This window comes from Mastigoproctus giganteus, chromosome 8, assembly GCF_048544385.1.
Source record: "Mastigoproctus giganteus isolate SK-2022 chromosome 8, ASM4854438v1, whole genome shotgun sequence".
In the NCBI taxonomy this organism is placed as follows: Eukaryota; Metazoa; Arthropoda; class Arachnida; order Uropygi; family Thelyphonidae; genus Mastigoproctus; species Mastigoproctus giganteus.
The window spans coordinates 80,538,723-80,561,285 of NC_143582.1; the positions used below are offsets into that span (position 1 = coordinate 80,538,723).

Genomic DNA, 22,563 nt, shown 5'->3' on the forward strand with positions numbered 1-22,563 from the left:
ATATACCTTCATCAATATCATTGATAAATATACAAAACAACAGTGGACCTAACACCGAACCCTGTGGGACTCCACTAATAACATTAGTCCACGAAGAGCAGCACCCAGTGATAACCACCCTCTGTCTTCTCCCACTTAATCATCCTTTTATCCATTGTAGCAACTTACCCTTAATACCATTCTGCTCCAATTTGTACAGTAGTCTTCCATGTGCAACAGTGTCAAAAGCTTTCCTGAAATCCAAATATATGATATCAAAATTATTTTTGCATCCAGTTCCTTTGTAACCACATCATAATATCCTATCAAATTTGTCAGACAAGACTTTCCCTTAACAAGCCCATGCTGTGTCTGAATTATTGCTGCAGTCTTGTCTAGATTATCCTGCAATGCATCTTTAACCAGTGACTCCATTATTTTACCTGGAACAGAAGTTAAACTAACTGGTCTGTAATTACTCGTGTCATCCTTCGATCCCCCTTTGTGAATTGGGGATACATTTGCACATCTCCAGTCTGTGGGAACCTACCCTGAGTCCAAGGATGCGCTCATAATTATGGCTAAGGGTTTGCTTAGTTGCTTTGCCGCCTCCTTTAATATAACTGGATAGATCCCATCCACCCCAGGTGCTTTTCTTATGTTTAACTTCAACAATTTCTCCTCCACTTTGCTTTCAGTTATTATAAAATCATTAAGTATCCTGCTACAATTTGATAACCTTCTCCCATTTCAAACCTTAATAATTCTTCATGTGTGAATGTAGATGCAAAATACTCATTCAGTTTGTTTGCTATCTGAGCAGGATCATCAACACTCGAACCATTGATGTAAGTGGACCAATCAGATTCATCCCCTTCCTTTTAGAGTTTATATAAGTAAAGAAATCCTTGCTGTTTTTCTTAGCATCTTTTGCCAAGGATTTATCGTAATCTGCCTTCGCCTGCCTAACCTCCTTTGTGACCTGATTACAACCTTTAGTGGCTGTGCAGATGATCATGAATGATGATGCCTACCTCAGCAGTCTGGACAATGCCACGCTTACAACCTTTAGTGGCTGTGCAGATGATCATGAATGATGATGCCTACCTCAGCAGTCTGGACAATGCCACGCTCTCTATGGTGTGACAGTTCTTTGATATAGACCCATTGTTTTCAACAGGATAATGTTCCATGTCATACTGCAAGTGCTGTTTGAGAATGGTTTGTTGACATGAAAGTATTAAAGTTGGACTGGCTAGTGCAGAGTACACCTATGGGATGAACTGGAAACCTGAGCAAGTGCCAGACCTGGCAGCTTAACTGGTTTCTGGGAATGCTAAATTATACCCACTGCAGTCTATTGTTCATTGGTGGAAAGCCTATCCAAGGAGGTGAAGTGTGTTACAACAGCCAAAGGGGGTCTGAACATACTAATGAAGTGAGTGGCAGTGATGTCAATGTCAAACTCATGCACGGGTACAGATATACATGCAACACGCAGAAAGATCATCTGCCTAATCAACAACAATCAACAGGCAGATGATCAAGAGGATCATCTGTCTAATATCAAATCAGACTTCTGTGGGCTCACAGTACATATCAGAGGTAGATGTTACAAAGTGCTTGAACACATCTGGAGATATGGATCACTATGCTATATGTATAGGATTCCACAGTAATCCCACAGTGAAATGCAACAGACCTACACATGATGGTCCATTTGACCTGAACTGAAATGTCTAGAGGAGAGTGAAATCCTCAGAATGCCTGACAAACAATTCTGTACATATCTGGCTTGGTGCATTCCCTGCTGGAAGTCAGCAATAATTATCAAGAAACAGTATGAATATCAATATATGCATAGTCAGTAATGATGGTGCAATAGGTGTTTACATCGAAAATCCTCATACATGCATCAGAAGACCTATGGTTAGAAAAACATTCCCCAGACCAGAACACCACCACCATAAGTCTACATTGTTACCATACATAGAGCTCACTGCCAGTTGTTATCACCACACCTCTTTATGTCGTTATGATAAAAAAGGAAATATGACACATCTGATTACTGCAACCTCTTTCAATCAATCGCAGTAAAAGCACACAGTTTGTGATGCTAGGCAAGACGCTGTGACATGTTAGTCAGGAGGAGATGTCAAGTCAGCTATCTGCTCTGATACCCCATCCTGGGGAGAGTGTGCATTGTCCTGCTGAGAATTTATCTGAACTGTCCTACATTGTACCCTGTAGTCAGTTGTGCCACTGTGGTCATCCTGTTGGTCTGCACAGGACACAATAGTCATCTCTCACCCTGTTCATTTACCTCAGTTTTGTACCACATTTTTTGAGCAATTTGGTTGTTGTCCCTTCACAGCTACTCCTGGTAGGTTTCATGTGCATCTAGTGGGTTTCAAACCCACTAGATGCACTGTTTAAATGCATATAGTGGGTTTGAAACAAAACAAAGCGTATCAACAATCATGACTCAGTGAGAATTTGTCATATTGCATCTTTACATGTAATAGTATATGCCAGCTGTATTGATACCTATGCATCAACAACTTAGTGTATTCACCTGGCTGAACTTTCATGTGGTCTTCTTTCGATCTGTCCTTTTTTTATGTATTATTTGCAACGAGGTTGCAAATAATACATAAAAAAATACAAAAACATAAAAATATAATATCTATGTACTTTGTTTTGACTTACGTTGAAGCACCCCATCACACACTTGACTACTTGACTATTTCTGCCCCGCTCTTCCTGCGTGTGTCATGTTGACTCAACTCCCTCTACCTACAGTCAGTTTCTCATTTACTGTTGCTTGAAATAGATGCATTTGATATTTTCAATAATTTTTAAGTTAAGTGAATTGTTAGTTTTCTTATTTTTATTAACTATACATTCAAAGCGAAGTGCTGATGATAAAACACCATGAAAAAAAAAAGACAATGCAAAAGTTATGGGTTAGACATTAAATTAGAAGTTACACATCATAAAAGAAGTGGAGAATGAATCGTTACAAAAATTTGGTCCCCATTATAAGTGGAATTTTTTGGAGCCAATTATCCTCTGATAATAAGGACTGCCTGTATATATGTTATTAGTTTTTATGTTTCTTCCTTTGCAAAAAAGATTCATACAAATGTTTCTTTATTTACAGTTCAAAACAACACATATTTTAGTTTCTCTTTCCTTTACATTTCATAATCATTAATTTCCCTTGAAACTACTTATATCCTCAGAGTATTATTTAGAAATAATAAAAAAATTAATAAAATGGGTCTAAAATTTTTACATTAATAATTACAGGCCACTTTAAGACAGATAACTATACTTTAAATTACTTAACCTATAATTTTTTTGAAGTATCGTAATATGAGAGATTAAATTACTTAAAATATTAAATAAAATTAACCATACCTCCTTAATTTTTTGGGGTATTATATCAAGAACTTCAGGCAAATAAGTTTCATGAACTCCTGTGATCACTTTATCCATGCTCTTAATCAAAGATTCAATACTACTTTCATCTATAGTATTCATTACAAGATAAGTCCATGTGTCATATGATAAGAAAGCTGCTTTATGTGAACTGCTTATATCCAATTCAGTTATTCCAGACAGAATTGCTACTGTATGCGAGGTAAAGAGATGTATAACACTAAACACATCCTCTCTATGGCCATCAGTAAACTTTAACAGAGCTGGTGATATTATTATCACCACACACTTAGCTTTTATGAAATTCTGAATTTTAGATGGACGAAGAGGAAACTGCAAATTCTCAATGCATTCATGATACACAGCCTTTAATTTTGCTTCAGAATTCTTGAAAAATGAATTGGTCAAATATTGCCCAAGCTCATTAGCATCACATGCATTAAGGACAATGAAGTCAGGACTGACTGTTGACCGTTTAAAAGCTGAAACATATGAAAACATAAATTAAGAATATTATTGGGATCACAATTAACAGAAAATTTTTAATAAATTTAAGTTTGTTTCATATTACATACATAAGATGCATTTAGATATGTTATGCATATATATATATTATTCATATTTCACTGAAAGTTTTGAGGGTAGGAAGTCTGCTCTTTAAAACTCACTGTCTTCCCACTTATATCTAAAAGAGTATGTGGGGCATTGACATACTCTTTTTTTTTTTTTTTTTTTTTAAATTCAGGATTGTTTGTGAACTTTCCTCATTAATGATCAGTATCTGTTGTGTGTGTGTGTGGTGTGTAACATGGCACACCAATTAAATTACATTAAATTTCATTATTATTATAGTAATACCCCACTTATGTTTATGCAGTAATACTCAACATACAAGGTATGGCAATAAAGCTCTCGGACTGGTGCAATAAAATGATTTTCTCATTTTTCAGTTCCTTCATCCATTTTTTACTATGTAAAAGTACATAATAAATATTACTATATAATATCGGTTTAGATACCCCATATCTACTCATCCTTCACAATGAGTTACCCATGTATTGCACTGCCTCGAATGAGTAATACTTCACTTGCGATACCACGGTACCTGCCCACCCACACACCCACCGATGAAAAGCTAGCTAGCTTTGAAACAGTGCTGTCTGGGTGATGGCGCCCACCAAGAATAGGTAACAATAGTCTTCTCTACTAGTGAAGCGTTACTTATTCGAGGCAATACATGGGCAACTCGTTATGAAAGATGAGCACAATATGAGATAAAGTACAGATGAAATGATTCCTTTCACACTACTATCTTCATAGTTTTTCTTTAAGAGTTGTCTATGGTGTATCTACATCGATATTATATAGATATAGAATCTTAAACTCCTAAAATATTATGCCTAGTTGCATTTAGTTTTATTTAAATAATAAACATTACAAAAATTAATCCCCATTTTAAGTGGAATTTTCTGGAACCAATTATCCTCGATATTTACAGGAAAACTATTAATATGTGCTGAAACCTTCAGCCTTTATGAGAGCCTCCAGTCACCATGGAACATTCCCCATGTTTATTATAAATGTCTTAAAATATTTTCTGCTGTACTGCCTTCAAAGCAGCAACCAGTTTCAGTCTTGTTTTTGGGTAGTCTTGCCTTATATGCACCTGGCAATCCAATTCATCCCAGAGGCTCTACAGTGCTAGGGCCACGGTTTGGGCTGGGCAGTCCAAGTTTTCAATGCTCAAACCGGTCCATCACAATATGGGCAGTATGATATGGGACGTTTTCCTGCTGATACAGGTATGGGCCTTCTAACATGCTAACACAACAAAGGTAATGCATTACTGTCCAAGACTTTATGCAGTTTCTGCCAAACTTCACTGTCAAGACTGTGTGGCATACTGTCAGCTGGCGCACTATGGCCATAGATGCTGATGTGCCAAATAAATCCCCAATCAACCAACCAACATACTGTCAGCTAATAAGACCATATACTGCGAATCACAGCTTTCCAGTGGTCTATAGTCCAAGAATGGTGGGCTTACACCAAGATAAACAGCATCTGGAATTAGTTGGTGTGATTAGTGTATTGTACTGCACAACTGTGGTACTCATATTATACAGCATCCTGCACACTGTATTGGTGCTGATGTGTGTCCCGGTCATCTCAGAGCGGGCCTGTGTGTGTCATGATAACATAAATCTGCATTCTGAGTAGAAAGTTTCCTATCACGTTTCATCAGATTCAGAGGTTTTCCGAGTCATTTCATGACAGTTTCAGAACCAGTCCACTTCCATTTGCAAATCATCTCACTAATTGTTGACCTAGGGATCTGCAGCAGCATTGAAATGTCACACAGAATGATTGCTTATGTGACTCCCTATTATTATTATTCCATGCTGGAAGTCTTAACTTTGTGAATGCAAAATGCCACAACTGGCATCTTGCATACACAATTGTATTATTATCTCCTTGAAGGCCCACAAGGATATTTACAGTTGTGTCTAACATATACTGCTTGGGTATTATGACCAATTATTCAACAGTATATCCAAAATAACCAATAGTCCCAGGCATAACTGTAAAAAACAGCCCCATGCCTTCATGCAGTTGCTGCCAAACTTCAGTGTCAGGATATGAACTGCTTGGGTATAATGTGACCAATTATCAACAATGGGTCTAAATGATTTAATAGCTAAACTAAATTTATTAAATGTTTATTACAAAAATTATTCTAATAAAATTGGTTAAAACAATATTAAAAATAGTAGCACAAAAGAGATCTGTGCTCCCACAAATATCCACTATAAATGGGCTATCCAGGTGATCATTTCACTCCCTCCAGAAAATTTGACCAGCTGTTCCAGAAATGTATATAAAAAAAATCTATATATTATTTTATTCATTTGTAATATGAAATTTAACCCCAGGGGCTCACATCTGGTGAGTATGGGCTTGGAAAACCCAAGATCCTGAGCTGGATATCATCATTCTTTTCTTTCTTGGTGATTTCCTTCTACTTCTCTCTCTCTCAGGGTAACGTGCGAAATTTTTTTTTTTTTTTTGCTGGTGCAGCATAAGCCTCAGGCTTCCTTGCACTATATGGCTAATAATAATAATAATAATAATAATTTTAATACATCTAAAGTACAAGTCCTAAATTTAAATATATATAAGTGTCATCGATGGAAAAACACGTACTGTTTTTCCTGTTTTTCCTTTTTTTCCACTTCTTCGTTTTCATATTTCATATATATATATATATATATATATATAGCATATATTTTTTTTTTATATTCTGGAAGGCTCATCAGGTTGGAGCAGCTTACCAGACAGGGAATAAAATACTGTAACATTAATATTACTAAAACTTCCTGACACTTATATGCAGCTTTTAATAGTATATATTTTTGGTTATGTTATGTTATTTGGTTTTTAGGAGCATTAGCAACTAAGGCCATATTGCTCCATAGCCAGGTGGGAAGGAGCAGCAGTGCATAGCACACGCTTCTTGATTAGACAGGGGTTCGAGCCCATCACCACCAAATACGGAGGATGCGGAAAGGTCAGGGAATGACCACCGCATATCCCGGAGCAATATGGCTTTAGTTGCTAATGCTCCTAAAAACCAAATAACAAACAAACAAAAAAGTTCCAGTGATATGCGGTGGTCATTCCCTGACATTTCCACATCCTCCATATTTGGTGGTCACGGACGCGAACCCCGGTCCAGTCTAATCAAGAAGCGTGTGCTATGCACTGCTGCTCCTGCCCACCTGGCTATGGAAGTGCCTATATATTTTTGGTATGCCTAGACTCAAATAGATGCCATGGACTGTTTTGAATAATTTCACTAAGAAATATTATAAGACTGTTATCCAATATTTCTCATCCAAAAAATCATTTCATAAAATATCCCATGCTGTATTATTAATAGAAATAATTTCTCATCCTTTTCACAAGGGATAACTGTAATAATAAAATTTAATATGCGAAGTTTATCTAATGACACAATTAAAAAAATAGCATACTATAAGTTTATTTATAAAGTTTAAGGGTCTCAGGATCAAAAAATATGCATCATTACATTTACATTAAATCTTTAAATATTCACAATTTTGACACTATAACAAATGTCACTGGAACATATTTTTTCCAGTGCCATTTATTATTATTAGCCATATAGTGCAAGGAAGCCTGAGGCTTATGCTGCACTGGAAAAAAAAAAAAAAAATTTCTTAATTAGGGGGGGGGAGGGAGAGAGAGAGAGAGAGAGAGAGAGAGAAAGAGAAGGAAATCACCAAGAAAAAGAAGAATGATGATATCCAGCTCAGGACTCTGCCTGTGCCAAGCCCATACCCACCAGATGTGAGCCCAAACTGTGATATTACAAAGTATGTCACAGTTTTGTTTCAAAAATAAAGGATGTCATGTTACAAAGTTCTACAGCCGCCATTTTTGAAATTTCACCTAGTATGGAGACCTTTTTTAAATTTTATTGGATGTATTAGTCATCATTTTCCAAGTGTTTCCGCCATATTGAGGGCAGAGTTACAAGTGCATTCTCACAATTTCCTCATATGGTGAAATAATAATAATAAAAAAAATGCCGTGTGTACCCTATACGCACGAAAGATGTTTTATGTGTAAACACCTTTTACGAAAATGTGAAATGGAAATGACGCAAAATTACGCCACTTCCTAAATGACACTGATGCAGTCACTAACGTTGATTCGGTAAAGTAGTGGGCTTATTACTGGTCTCATGCCCGCTACTTACTCTACCGAATCAATGTTAGTGACTGCATTACGTAATTTCTGTTTAAAATGTTAGGTGTAGTTCGGATGTCGGCAACCTGCAGCTCTAACTTTTAGCCCACGCGAAGCACATTTCGAAATGGAGTTTGAGGACTTAAAAATTGAGGACACGTGGAGTGCAAGACTAAAATGCTTTAAAACTGAAATTGGGGATTTGGAGGGGCAAAAGACTGCCCTTGCAATTCTACACAAATTGATGGCGATAGGTGAGTTGAAAAAGCAAGGCCAAATTGTGTTCGATGCGTGGAGTTGCTTTACCGGACACGTATATAAATTTGAAAACATTGGCGTTTGGACTTCTCTCAGTTTTTGATTCGATGTATTTCTGCGGGCAAATATTTTCGGACATAAACTATATTAAAAATAAATCAAGAAACCGTCTGAACAATGCGAATCTCTCAACATGTTTAAAGATGAAAATTACGGCATACCCGCCTGATGTTGAGATACTCGCTCAAGAAGTTCAGCAACAAAAGTACCATTAATTCGTACCTAAATGGATGTTTGTTACGTTTTTTCAGTATTAATAAATATTTCAAAATATACATATTTTTAATAAAACACCTTCCCGCTCTATTCTATTTCTTAAAAAACAACCTCCCCCCGCCAGATTGAGCTGAGGTGCACTCTTCGGATTCTCTCTTTTTTATTTTATTTAAAATAAATCAAAAATGGCTCTTCACTCAAGAAAAGGTTGCCGATCCCTGGTGTAGATGATGAAAATGTTGGCTGATGCAAATTAAATCACTTCCTAAATGAAGTGACGTAATTTGCATCACTTCCGCGTTGCATTTTCGTGCCCAGTTGATTTTACTTCAGTCCGAAATTTATTAGGTGACACCAAAGATGTTTTCACATTCGGGTGGCTGATATGGCCGGAATTTTCCTGATTTAGAACTTCAAATCCCGCTTCCCGATAATACCATTATTTGTCCCAAGAAGAGAGAAAAAACTGTTAATTAATTAAAAATACGTAAAATCAATAAGATTTTACGTATTTTTAATTAATTCTTATTGGAATCTAACGGATGTGTTAAAAATTAATTCTAATAACAAGAGAAAAATGAGAATTGAGAAATCTTTTTCCCCCCTTTGTTTTAAATTACAGGTATAACGTATTAATTTATCTATGCCATACACTATTTTAGTAATAATTCTCGAATGAATTTTCCTTTTTTTGAATTGTTAAAGTTCAATTGAATTGTCAAAATTTATAAAAAAAAAAAAAGGTGCAATTTTTCTCAAAATTTCCGGAGACAAATACGTAACTTATCTCAAATTGTAAGCTCCATATTAAGCATACCAGTTCAAATGCTTCATCAGAAAGAGTTTTCAGCTTGATGAAAAGAAGAAATTGTCTTTTATTAGAAAATTTAGAAGCCAAACTTATGGTGAAAGAAAACTATAACATGTCCTGTTCAGAATTTAAATAAACTTTTTTAAAATCTTCGGAAGGAGAAAAACATTTAAAACTAGCGAAATCTAAAGAAAAAAAAGGTAATACTCCAGAACACGGTGCCCCTTTGACAATTACGTCGAGAAGAAGAGGGGGAAAGCAGTGACGTACGGTTCGTAACTCCGCCCACTCACTGCGTTCCCCCTCTTCTTCTCGACAACTGCACGTGGCGAATGTTACGCGACATAACAGTATGGCGGAACCGAAAAATAACGAAATTATCGGCAACAGTAATTTTTTCGGGGCAGCAGCCAAAATAATTGTAAATTAAACACACTAATTTCGTTGTTCAAAACGAAAAAAAAAAAAAATAATGAGACGCAGCAAACGACCAATTTGTAAAAAATAACTGGCGAAGTCCCGCAAAAAGGTAACCTACCATTTTTAATTAAACACAAACGAAAGACAATTAAAAACGTAATTCGCAATATACATTTTTTTTTTCGTCCAACGACTGGTTTTTGCTTGAATCCTTGCCGAAGTCGCGTAAAAACATAACCTTTTTTTGCAAAACAGAAACTAAAGTCAATTAACACATGCAACGAACAATAAAATTGCTCTTTGCATAAGCACAAAACGGCAACGCAATTTTTTTTTTTTTTCCGAAAACAACGCAACGGACACAATACTAGGTTAAGGATACGCGAAAATAACACAGAAGCCAAAATAATTGTAAATTAAACACACTAATTTCGTTGTTCAAAGCGAAAAAAAAATAATGAGACGCAGCAAACGACCAATTTTTGACAAATAACTGGCGAAGTCCCGCAAAAAGGTAACCTACCATTTTTAATTAAACACAAACGAAAGACAATTAAAAACGTAATTCAGCAGCAAAAAACAAAGAAACAGTTTACCTGCAGGATGGAACGGGATAACGACAAACAGAACCACGAGGTAATAACCAGGAAATAACGAGAAAACCAACAATTAACAGCTGAGCACCGCACGCAACAGACACAAGCATTCAAAAGAAAGAACACGCAGCGAATTTCGCATTTAGCGCTTCAGTGACGTAGTGTCACGTGACGTCCGCGTGAAACGAACAGGGGATGCAGTCAGTAGGCGGAGTCAAAACCTGTCACTCACTGCTTTCCCCCGTTCTGACAGCCAATTACAAGGGGGTACCGTATATTGGAGTATGGCAAAAAAAATACATAAAGTAAAAGTAGTCTTTCTCGCTATTTTTAAAATAACTGTTATAAATAATATTATAGTTTATATAGGACAAATACATATTAACAGCAATCATATAACAAATAAATACTATGATTGATTGATAAAAAAAATTATCTTAATTGTAATTTTATATTTTTCTTTTACTTTTTGAAGGAAAAAATGCTATACTAAACATTTCGTTTCAAATTGTGCCGCTTACCAATTTTCAAAATATGGCCACCCTGTTTCAACATCAATAATCTATTGTTCTTTACTAGCAATTGATCCATTAATGAACGGCAGGACACCATGGGCAGTTCAGTACTTATAGGGGCCCCAAACCGCATTGATCAAAATAATTTTGATTTTTTTTTTTTTTTTTATTGCTACACTTTTCTGGTCATCATCTCCTAAACACTCTTATGATTAGTCTGTTCAGGTCAACTACTGGTCCAATCAGGTCCAACATCGTTGTTCCTGATACTGTGCCTAATAGTTGATGTGAATAATACTCATCTAGTTGATTTAAAAACTGTCTCGTGTGGTGAGGTTCCTTCCCACTTGCTTCAAAGGACAAAGAAAAGATTGAAATCACTCATAAAAAGGCACTACACTTACCCATCTTTATAATTAAATTACGAAATACAATAACTATTAAATTATTATAGAAAAGCTTATATGCTATCGTAATTTATTTAGATAATAGAAACTGTAGTAATACTTTTCTGAGCTTTTCTTACTCTGTTTCAGAATTAGAGCCTATGGCCACATTCACATTTGCCATACCATAGTAAAGGCTGTTCTTACTATTCCTTCTCTTCCACAGATTTCAGGGGAATCATTAAACTTTAATAATCATGTAGCAGTAAATATATCACATTATTTTGATCATAAGGGGTGCTTAGCCCGTACCTGGGCCCACGCCCCCAATTTTGATTTTCAAACTGGACTTCATGTCCTACAGCCCTCAATACAGATAAGTGGTATTTTATGCTTTATTTTACTTGAATAACGACTTTGAAATCAATAATTGATAAATAAAATGAGGAAACACCAGTATTGAATCCAAAGTGTTTGCACCAGAGAGGGGGAGTAAACTTCAAGGGTCATATAATACATGTGTGTATTTTTTATTACTATATAATATTTATATTTTACAACATATGTATACACCGATGAGCCAAAACATTATGACCACCTACCTAATATGATGTTGGTCCTCCACGTGCAGCCAAAACAACTCGTACCCGGCGAGGCTTGGACACTACAAGATTTCTAAATGTGTCTTATGGTATCTGGTGCCGACACGTAAGCAGCAGATCCTTTAACTCCTGTTAAATCCGTGGTTGAGACGCCGCAGATCGGAGTTGCTGTTCCAACACAAACCACAGATGCTCGATGGGATTGATGTCTTGGGAATCTAGAGGCCAGGGAAATACCTGGAAGTCTTCCTCATGTTCAGCGAACCAGTCTCGAACAATCTGGGTGGTGTGGCATGCCGCATTATCCTGCTGAAAGACGGCACCGCCAGAGGGTAAGAACGTTGCCATTAAACATACCTAAACATCATTGCTGGTTAGCAATGATGTTTAAGGTATGTCTGTATGTATTGTCTTTGGTGGCCCCTAGACTGGTTCAACTCCGCCTAGTATCACTGTTCTTTATAGTACACGAAATGAGACAAAAAAAAAAAAAATGTTCACGTGGAGGGGTCTACTAATTTTACTTTGCCAACCGCACAATCTCGCACCCTCTGGTAGTAGTGCTAGACCAGAGGATGCCAGCAACCCCTTTCCCAGATTGGCCAAGTCTAAATATATATATGTTTAGGTAAAGTGTAAAGTGTATTTAGGGTCAAATGGCTCCAGGGGATTCCCCCATCTCCGCGTAGTTTACATTGTACGGTGATACAGTACGCTGTAAAGGCCAGAGTTTTAAAAGTGTATGGATAATGTATAAGTGTGGTGTTTTGTTCCGTTTTTCCGCTGGCCATTTAGCCTCTAGACCTCTGCTGAGTCCCGACGGTGCCCCACATTCGCCTCGTGGAGGCAGATCAGGTACCCAATAGTCTTCAAGTTAACTCTGGCAGTCCTGCCACCTAATTTCCTGAGATTTCAGTGGCTAGGACCTAAAAAAAAAAAAAAAAAAAAGATATTTGTTATACACGCAGTATATATTCGATTGCGGGGGACATAACTAGGTATAAAAGAAGCCAAGTAGTTGCCGAAAATTTGGTTTTGGGCTAAATTTTGACGTGTGGGGTGGTACGCTAGGTTGCAGGTAGTGAGGGTGGAGACTGAAGACTGGGGGGGAGAAAGGTAGGAAGAATGGGGTCAATAGTTGAACGACCCCCAGTGAAAGTCAGTGGGGCATGCCCATGCACCAGAGGGAAAACAAGGAGAGGGGACGGAAGACCATCGCCAGGTGGGAAGAAAGTGGTGAGCCCAGCAAGGGAGTCGGCTCAGGAGGTCGCCAATATGGCACAAAGAAGCATGTATACTGCAGGTCGCATCAAAATAGTGAATGTTATTCTTCACGGCTGCCTTTTGTGGAGAGTAATTTCTTCATGGTAGCTTGATCAGTTGTTGCCAGGCAGGGTATAAATTCTGCTATTGACTGGTTGTTAAGTTGTCATACACAAATTTGTGAGGTGGTGATGTCATTTGGTGCAGCTGCCTATTGTGAAAAGTTCTCTCTCCATTGCGATTTGGTAAGATTGTTTACAGCCAGGTCTACGTTTGGCTCTTTATCTAGTTTATAAGTATTCGTACACTGTTTGTGGGTCAGCGCTTGCTAGATAGCATCGTCGTCAGTGATTGTCACGCCTAGGTTAGTACGAAGGCATGTATTTATGCGTTGTCTGGTCTGGATTTAGTCAGTTCAGATTGGCAGTGTGGTGTTTTCCCTCTGTGTTTGCAGAATGAGGTGTTTTCTTTCAGGTAGTTTAGTATCATCTGCCGGGCAGTCTTGCAGGCAGGAGAGTGTTTGGGCTGGTTTTTAACTGCTTATGGTTGGGGCTCTGGGAAGGTTCTTCTTCTACAGAAGAGGTCTTGCACATACTTGGTCAGTGCCTTGTAGCTGTGTTCCTCCTCTAGTAAGTGGTGCTCCTGGTTGAGTGGCACATATTGTATTTCTGTGATCAAGCGGCAGCGTAGATCTTCATATAATTCGCAGTGGTGCATCATATGCTCCCATGTTTCTGTCTGTCCACAGTAGCAGAGAGGTGTGTTACTGAGGCTGAAGTAGGTTAATTTTTGGCAAATGGCGCCGTGGCCAGTGAGCAGATAGATGAGTAGTAATCCTGGTGATAGCCATGTGAGTATTTTGGGTAGATAACCTGAACCTGTGGTATGAATTTCTGGGTTATTGAGAACATTGGAGAGTTCTCCGAGCGCGTTTGCCAGATTTGCTGTAGGTGTGTAGTTATCCTCTTTTTCTCTGTTTTGATTTCGTTTGTCAGGTCTATTGTAAAATTTTTGTAGGTGGCAGTTTTTCCTTGAAGAGGTGGCAGAGGAGACCACAGAGGTCTATTTCCAGGTCCAAGGGAACGGCACCCATGAGTGCTTGAAGTGCATGGGTGCTTACCACGTTAAAAGCTCTGGAGATGGTAAGCAGGATGTGGCATTGTGTTGCTTCAAGCCTTCGTCTGTTTGTTGCTGTAGTTGCTTTGTGGTACCATGCTCCAGCTGCGTATAAGACAATTGGTAAAAAGACAACTTTGTAGTAAGCAAGGGGTTTCTTTCTTACGTCCCATTCTTTATGGGTGACACTTGCAAAGAGAGACGAGTACTTTCTGATTGTGTTACGATATAGTTGATATGGGGAGGGAAACATAGGTGCATGTCTAAGATGATGCAAAGGTGTTTCAGCTCAGTTTTAGCTTGATCGTGGTGCCCTGAACTTTTATTTGTGGAGTTTAGGTAGGTGGTAGTCGTCAGGTGCCTGGAACATGAATGACTGGACCCAGGGTATCACAGCAGAACGTCGCCCAAAGCATGACATTGCCGCCATGGGCTTGTTTCCATCCCACGGTGTATCCAGGCGCCATCACTTCCCGAGGTAAACGACGCACACGTACCCGGCCGTCCATATGGTGCAACAGGAAATGTGATTCATCGGACCAGACAACCTTCTTCCAATCACTCAAGGTCCAATTTCGTGCTCGAGTGCCCATTGTAGGCGCTGCCGTCGGTGAACCGTGGTTAGCATGGGCACTCGGAGCGGCCTGCAGCTATGCAGCCCCCATTTTCAGCAGGGTTCGATGTACTGTGTTTTGTGATACGTTACTCCCTTCACCAGCATTCCAATTACCGGCGAGTTGCGCCACAGTCGCCATTCTGGTGCCATGTACCATCCGGGCGATGTTTGTTATTTGGTTTTTAGGAGTATTAGCAACTACGGCCATATTGCTCCGGGAATATGCGGTGGTCATTCCCATGACCTTTGCGCATCCTCTGCATTTGGTGGTGACGGGCTCGAAACCCGGTCTAATCAAGAAGCGTGTGCTAAGCAATGCTGCTCCTTCCGACGTGGCTACGGAGGCGCCCCATCCGGGAGAGCTTTCGTTGACCTACAGCATCGATGAGCCGTGGTCGTCCAACACTTTAGCATTAGCATAGGCATATGATGCAAGAAAGCAAGCTTAGGCAGTATCAGCCAAAAAAAAAAAAAAAAAACACTCCCATTTCACCCCTCCGTTCGTTCCAAATACCTGTCCAGCTCAGCCTTAAATTTATTTAGGCTATCAACTTCCACAACAAGGGATGGAAGTCTGTTCCACCAACCAACTACCTGCTGGATAAAGGCAAATTTCCTCACATCTATCCTACATCTGTCTTTCCTCAATTTGAATTTATGCCCTCTCAGGTGATTATTCTGAACAAGAGGAAGAATCCCATCGGCACTGAGCATGCTCAAACCATTCAAGGATTTATACACCTCTATCAGATCACCTCGCCAGTGCCTAGTCTCCAGACACTGTAATTTGCAAAATTTAAACCTTTCTTTGTAAGAGCAACCCTTTGTTCCATTCACTAATCTTGTTGCCCTTCTCTTACTCGTTACAGCAGCTCTACATCCTTCTTGAAATGAGGCCTCCAGACCTGTATACAGTACTCAAGGTGTGGCCTGACCATTGCCTTATACAAGGGAATAATCACCTCCTTATCCCTGCTAGAAAAATTCCTATATATCATTGAGAAGACACCATGAGCTACTCTTGCAGCCCGTCTGCACTGTTCAGAGAACTTCATATCTGCCTGCACAATTACCCCCCAGGTTCTTTTCATTCTCTACCACTGTCAGCGTAGTACCACAGAGTTGATACGTTGCTATGGAGTTACTGTTTCCCATATGTAGTACTTTACATATGTCAATATTAAACTTCATTTGCCACCTCTCAGCACATCTGCTCAACCTTTCCAGATCCTGTTGCAGCAGCATAGCATTAGTAGTGTCCTTAACAACCCTGCCAACCTTTGTATCTTCTGCAAACTTGGACATTAACTTGAAATACCATTATCAATATCATTTATAAATACAGAAAACAACAATGGACCCAACGCTGATCCCTGAGGAACTCCACTAATAACAGTAGTCCACGATGAGCAGTGTCCATTGATTCCACTCTGTCTCCTCCCCCTCAACCATCCCTTTATCCATAGCAGCAATTTGCCTCCAATGCCACACTGCTCCAATTTGTGCAACAGCCTTCCATGTGCAACAGTATCAAAAGCCTTTCTAAGATCCAAATATATAATAACAGAGTTATTACCTGCATCCAGTTCTTTTGTGACTGCATCATAGTATCCAAACAAATTAGTCAGGCAAGACTGTCCTTTAACAAAACCATGCTGTGTACGAGCTATAACTGAAATCTTGTCTAGATGATTCTGCAGTGCTTCTTTACCAGTGCCTCCATTAATTTTCCTGGAACAGAAGTTAAACTCACAGGTCTATAATTACTTTTGTCAGCCTTTGATCGTCCTTTGTGAATTTGGGTCACATTTGCACATTTTCGGTCTACGGGTACCTTCCTCTGAGTCCAAAGAAGCTCTCATAATTATGGCTAAGGGTTTGCTTACTTAATTTTCTGCCTCCTTTAATATAACTTGGATAGATCCCATCCACCCCGGGTGCCTTTTTTATGTTTATCCTCAACAATTTCTCCTTCACTTGCCTCTCAGTTATTACAAAATCATCTAGCTCACTGCCAGAGTTTACTTCACCTGTGGCATTCCCCTCCCTGAATAACTCCTGATGTGTGAATGTAGATGCAAAATACTCGTTCAGTTTGTTAGCCACCTGAGCAGGATCATCAACAGTTGAACCATCAATATCCAGTGGACCAATCTGATTCATCCCCTTCCTTCTAGAGTTTACTTAAGTAAAGAAGTCTCTTTTCTGTTTTTCTTTGCATCCTTTGCCAAGGATTTCTCATAATCTGCCTTTGCCTGCCTAATCTCCTTTGTGACTTTGTTATAGACCAGCTTATATCTATCATAGGCTTCCATGTCACCCATTAATTTGTATGTATCCCATGCATTTTAATTCTCTGCCATATGTCTCATTAGTTCATCTGACATCCATTTAGGCCTAAAACCTTGAACAATATTTCTTAGTTGGTATGTAAAGCCTAGTAGCTTCCAAGATAAGTTCTTTGAATGCTTCCCATTTTGAATTTGCTGTTTGTAACATCATCAATTGGTCCCACTGTATAGAATTTAAATACTGTCTCAGACCATCATAGTCGCCTCTACGAAAGCAAAAACCCTTTCCTTTACTCCTGACGGTAGTTACCTCTTTGAGTAAATCCCACTTCAGCACACTGTGATCACTGCCACCTAGTGGTTCATTTACCTGCAGATTCTTAATGCATGAAGAATCACTACTGATAATCAAATCAAGAGTATTCCTCCCTCTTGTTGCCGTACGAACATGCTGATGTAGAAAACAATCATCCAATAAATCCACAAAAGCCTTGCTAGTGTGTGAATGACCAACTCTCGAATTCCAGTTAATATCTGGGAAATTAAAATCCCCCATTATAAGACTCTCTGATTTACTGGCCCACTATTTCCCTGTACAGTTTCTTATTATACTCATCAGAGTCATTAGGCCTATAGCACACTCGTACTCTCAATTTTGATCTCCCAATGCTTATGTCACACCAAAATGACACGACACTGCACTGTCCAGCGAAGTCGACTGGCTTCACATCCTTGGAGTTTGTTTCTTAACTAATAGCCTAAACCCTCCTCCCTGTCTATCCTTTCTGTACACATTGTACTCCCCGAATTCCTGTCCTGCATTCCTTATATCTGTGTGACAACACGTCTCTGATATCCGAACAGTATCTGCCTTTGACGTTTTGAACAGTACCTCAAATTCATCAAATTTATTTACCAAACTGCTAGCATTGGTGTACACGCAAGTACACGTGCACCTGCTCCTGTTCTTAGCTACCCTAACACAAACTTCTTCGGCGGTTCGTGGGCTTTCCCTCCTCGGACCACTTTCGGTAGGCTCTAACCACTGTTGATCATGAGCATCCCACCAGCTGTGCTGTTTCGGAAATTCTCTGACCCAGTGTTCTGGCCATTACAATTTGGCCTTTGTCCAATTCGCTTAAGTCCGCTGACTTTCCCATCTGAAGAACAAGAGTAACGCTGATTAACGGAGCTAAGTATCAGGTGTATTTTGTACCGTGTCCTGATCCGCGCACGCGCCGTAGTTCACCTTCAGTTGCTTCGATTAGCTGGTCATAATGTTTCGGCTAATCGGTGTATGTTACAAACAAATCTGTATATTTATTATTATTATTATTGGAAATATGGTGCAAGGAAACCTGAGGCTTTTATTACACCAGCCAAAAAAAAAATTCTCAGTTACCATGAGAGAGAGAGAGAGAGGTACAAGGGAATCAAAAAGAAAGAGAAGAATGATTATATCCAGTTCAGGACACTGGGTGTGCCAAGTCCATACGCATCATATGTGAGCATAAGACGATATAAGAAAAAAAAATAGAAAACAAAAGGCAATACAGTATTTATTATTAACATCTAAATACTAATAGTCAGTTCACAGAAACCACCTTACCGACAATAATCACAATTTACTAACATGAAAATCACCGATTAACTGACGTATGGAGCATGGCTCCATATGTTCAGTTGACACCAAGAAAAAAAGTGTAGTTGTTGCTCTGTCCCAGGAAGGGCTTTCTACGTGTTTTATTGCTGATAAAATAGGCTATCATCAGTCAAGAGTATCCGGGGTTCTGAAATTAAAGCGTGAAACCATTGATGTGAAGAGAAGACCTGGATCAGGCCATAAGAGCATGATTACGCCTTCCCAAGATCCATATTTGAAACGGCTATGCCTTCGTAATCGCCATGCTAGTGCTCCTGATCTAAAACTGGACTTTGAGATGGACTCTGGTGTTGAAACAAGTGCACGAAGTATTCAAAGACGGCGTTTGCGCGGTAGCACAGTGGTATCGTCACCGTCCTCCCCACACCGGGTGGATTATTATTCGGGTGTCCTAAAATATAACAGTTTGGTTTTTTTTATCCAAAGACGGTCTTTTGGAATGTGGTCTGCATACCTATCGGCCCAAGAAGAAGCCTTCGTTGTCCTAACAAATGAGGAAGACGTGACTTGCTTGGGCTAAAACGCATGTTTCATGGACAAAGGAGCCATGGGACGCCGTCATCTTTTCTGACGAATCGAAATTCAGCTTGCATGGCTCGGATGAGAAGCGATATGTCAGAAGACGAAAGAGGCATACCATCCTGACTGCATAACACCGAGTAAAGTTCCTCGCCGGTCAGATGTTCTGGGGATGCATAACAAGCAATGGGGTGGGGGCGAATTAAGTTTATTAACGGAACGGTGAATGCAGAAACCTACACAATCATCCTACACAATCATTTGGTATATCTTGGAGGAGTGCCTGAAACTCGTTATTAGGGATCACCACACAGAAGTCCAAAATTGCATTTTTCAACAGGACTCAGCACCTTGCCACACTGTAAAATGGCAAGTTTTATTCTATGTAGATTTAATGATGAGTTTGTTTTCTTTTCTCACAAGGCTTAAAACATACTTACCAATGTTTTCCCTCGTTTTTCTCCCTTAAGGTGCAGTCATACCTCAGAAATGCTGGCATTACAGTCTTGGATTGGTCTGGCAACAGTGCAGATTTGAAACCTATTGAAAAATGCTGGTACATAATGTCGTCTAAAATTGCCCAGAAGAAGCCAACAAGTAAGATTCAGCTGGAGGAAAGCATTGTAAGGGTGTGGTACCACGAAATTGGACAACCGTATATCCAGAAGTTGATTAACTCTATGCCAGATCGTTGCAAGGCTGTAATTGCAGCTCGAGGAGGAACAACAAAATATTGAGGACTTATTTTGCTGATTTACAGTACATAATACTACTGTATTACGTTAACTTGTCATTTCAGTTTGTACGTAAATGTAATAAAACATATTTTTGGTTGTCATGATTGCCATTTGCATGATTTCTCACATTTCCATTGATTATTCATTTTACCCTTTCGGAAGATATTTATGGTAATTGGGTATATCAGGTGGAGTCTTTTTATCGGATTTCATTCACAGAGATGTATATCCCATCTAAGAAACGCATTTCGAACATTTTTTCCAACCCACAATGCAGCGCAAAACACATTACTGTATTTGCAAAATTCACAAGTGATGCAGTTTTTTTTGTCCGCAAAACACAAAACAGTAAATTGAAATCTACAGATAAAAAAAAATAATCATAATAAAAAGAGGAGGAATCAGTCAGACTGAAGTTAACAGGAAGGAGAAAAGTTGAAACTGGTACAATTAGCCTCCATGTGCGAAAAAAAACTCGAAAAATTATCCCGCATTTCTGCAGGAACAGTAATGGTAACCGTTTTCTTTGGCTACCATGGTTTTCTAAATTAAGACTTTATAGACTATAAAGTATTTAGGGGCAAAGACCTCATGCTACGAGGTAGAATGACTAACATGTAGGTTAGTGCAAATGCATCATTTTAACATAGCTATGTACCAAAGTAGTTGAATTAATTAAATAAATTAGGGGTCGTTTTGGTTATATCTCATTTAATTATTAATTAATTATTAATGAATTCAACTACTTTGGTAGATAGCTATGTTAAAATGATGCATTTGCACTAACCTACATGTTAGTCATTCTATCTCGTAGCATGAGGTCTTTGCCCCTAAATACTTTATAGTTTATATCACTACACACCATCAGACATCTCTCAATAGTGACTGGGTTGTCACCATTGCAACACCAGGGTACCTGCCCACACACCGAAGAGAAGCCAACAAGCTTTAAAACGTTGAAGTTGAATTAATTTAATTAATTCAACTACTTTGGTGGATAGCTATGTTAAAATGATGCATTTGCACTAACCTACATATTAAGACTTTATGCCAACGCTAACTCGGACTGAAATGCTGAAACTCTGAACGGTTTCGCCTTAACAAAAGAAAATAAAACTTAAGGAAGGAATAATTCTGTTTCATGGTAACGCATGCAACCCGATTCAGGCTTTGCACTCAGACACTGTGTACAGTCTAGATTTACCACAATGTATCTTTCATTTTTTTGATCCATTGAAAGTGGCTTTAAAAGGACGACATTTCAATTTGAACATTGAATAGTTCCGTCAGCAACAAAAACGAATTCTTCAAGAAGGAATTTGTAGAGTACGGAAACAATTCGGCGATGTATAAATACTAATGTTGGATTTTTTTAAATTTCTAAAAGCCTTGAATTTGTTTTTAATTGAATCTTAGTGCATAGTGGTAGAAACGAAATAACATATTTCTTTAAGCGATTACGTGCACTTGAACCCCTTCTGAATCAAAATACATGTACCAACAAGATCCCAATACTGTTCCGAAGATATGTTGTTGGGTTTTTGGGAACATCAGCAACTAAGGCCATGTTGCTCCGTGTATATTGTTTGTAAATTGCGTGGGTTCTGAGGTCGATTTTCTTTTCTGGACGAAAAACCAGACTTTCCGGGAGAAAAAACCACGCTACCCGTGCCTGAGACCGACTAACTCAGCCACGTTGTGAAAAAGACCCATAAAAATTCCCCCCGTCATCGACGGGATTCGAACTCAGGTCTTTTCCATCCGGTGTGGGGAGGACGGCGATCTTACCCACACCGGGGCTTCCGAAGAATTCTATGCTGCATACGAATACTTGTATCCATCAATTCCAGTCTTATCTCGGATCAGCCGAAGCTCTCAGATTTATTTAAAAAAATAATAAACTTAAACACCACATTGTTCTGGAATATAGATTTTAATGTCCCTTTAACAGGGAAAGAACTTGAAATTCTTTAACTTTTAACTTGAAGACTCGGACAAATTACAAAAAGTAAGCCCAAGTTAATTACCCTCTGTCACTTATAGAATACTATTATCTGGATCCATTAACTTTTTATAGCAAATTTCTACAGCAACTCAAAAGACTGCCCTTGAGAAAACTCTCATGACACTTGTAATCACCTACGTACCTACCCTTTTTCGGGCCCCTACTTAATGAAAATTGCAAAAATGGGAGAGAGCCAAAGACGCCAGGCTCCTAAAGGGCCCGGAGTCAACTGCCTTGCTTGCCTATATGGTAGCTATGCCACTACTTGTACTTAACTAATGAGCGAAAGCAAC

The 22,563-nt window shown here is 38.8% G+C and overlaps 1 protein-coding gene across 1 annotated transcript in view; it reads right to left on the bottom strand.

Annotated features, from left to right (window-relative positions):
• Positions 1 to 22,563, bottom strand: part of LOC150081673 (uncharacterized) — a 180,856-nt gene that overhangs the window by 142,413 nt on the left and 15,880 nt on the right. The window contains exon 2 of the mRNA XM_090380279.1: positions 3,403 to 3,905. Coding sequence (XP_090236405.1) covers positions 3,403 to 3,905 — 503 coding nt within the window. The remainder of the gene's footprint in view (positions 1 to 3,402; positions 3,906 to 22,563) is intronic.